Raw genomic sequence first — 1,141 nt, 5'->3', positions numbered from 1 at the left:
TGAACCTGACAGCGCCGGCCGCAGCGGGCACCAGTGGTTTGGTAACAGACAAGAACTGGGAGGAGAGATCTTCCGCCCGTGCTTGGGTTTGTACAGCACGAGCCAGAATTCCTTGCTGTGTTTCTTTGTTTTGGGTTTCTTTTCCTGTTGCAGGGAGCAGGGGACCCCCCGACACCAAGGGGTGCCCAGGCCCAGCCTGCTCCCTGGCACACGCACACGATTTCAAAGTAGGGAATCACTTTGTCCCCTGCCAAAGCTTCTGCTTTGGCAAGGTCTATTTTAAGAAAGAAAAAACCCCACCAAACTCAGAGGTAAAAACTAGGACAATTCCTGGCATGTCAGCTCCCGCCCGCTGCAGCGCGCTGCCTGCCAGACAAAGCATCCTCTGCTCTCCCGCCATCCCCTGCATCCCACTCGCCTTCGCCACAGCCCAAACTGGCTGCAGAGCCCCAAACACATCTCCTTTTGCCATCACAGCCTTTCCCTAATGACACCAGCAGCTGCTAAACAGGAGAACAGCTCAGAGTTTTCCAAGGGCAACTTCCCACCCGCCTTACGTCTGGTGGCTGGCTGGCCGCCTGGTAACGTTACACACACGGTATTTCCTCTTCATCTGCCCACAGTGGGTAACCTCCACTTTCAGACCTGATGTGAGACAGAGACGCAGCAGAGTCACTGGTAAGGACCTGTTCAGGGTCCAACTCCTGTTCCCGCCCCATCGGTGAGGGGTGGTGAGAGGAGCCACAGGCAGTGTCTGGGGCGGCTCAGGACGGGTCCCCAGCGCTCTACCTTTGATCTCCTTGGTGAAACGCACTCGCTGCGAGTCCGTCAGGGGCTTCGGCTGCTCGTCGATGTTCCGGATGTCCAGCACCTCACACATGAACTCGATTACGGGCTGGGCTTTGTAGAAGGCGGTGGCCGACACTGCGGGACAAGTACCACGATGTGTCTCTGCTCTCTCCCAGCAGATGGGCCTGGCCAAGACCCGTCTGGATCCGGCCTCCCCAGACACATCCAATCCCACCAGTGCAGCTCCCCAGCATGAAAAAATACATCACCATCAATGTTGAGCATCATCTTCCACATGGCAGGCCTGACCGACTGGGGGAAACCAAAACACACCCTCCAGCCGCCTCCCCAG

General features: G+C 57.4%; 1 protein-coding gene across 2 annotated transcripts in view; it reads right to left on the bottom strand.

Annotated features, from left to right (window-relative positions):
• Nucleotides 1-1,141, bottom strand: part of AGO1 (argonaute RISC catalytic component 1) — a 15,615-nt gene that overhangs the window by 9,617 nt on the left and 4,857 nt on the right. For both annotated transcript variants that reach the window (XM_010023906.1, XM_010023913.1), the window contains 3 exons: nt 1,059-1,133; nt 790-924; nt 558-645 (listed from right to left, as the gene is read on the bottom strand). In XM_010023906.1, coding sequence (XP_010022208.1) covers nt 558-645; nt 790-924; nt 1,059-1,133 — 298 coding nt within the window. The remainder of the gene's footprint in view (nt 1-557; nt 646-789; nt 925-1,058; nt 1,134-1,141) is intronic.

Source organism: Nestor notabilis, unplaced genomic scaffold (genome assembly GCF_000696875.1).
Source record: "Nestor notabilis isolate BGI_N333 unplaced genomic scaffold, ASM69687v1 scaffold19570, whole genome shotgun sequence".
NCBI lineage: Eukaryota > Metazoa > Chordata > Aves > Psittaciformes > Psittacidae > Nestor > Nestor notabilis.
This window is presented reverse-complemented; position numbering and strand designations above follow the sequence as displayed.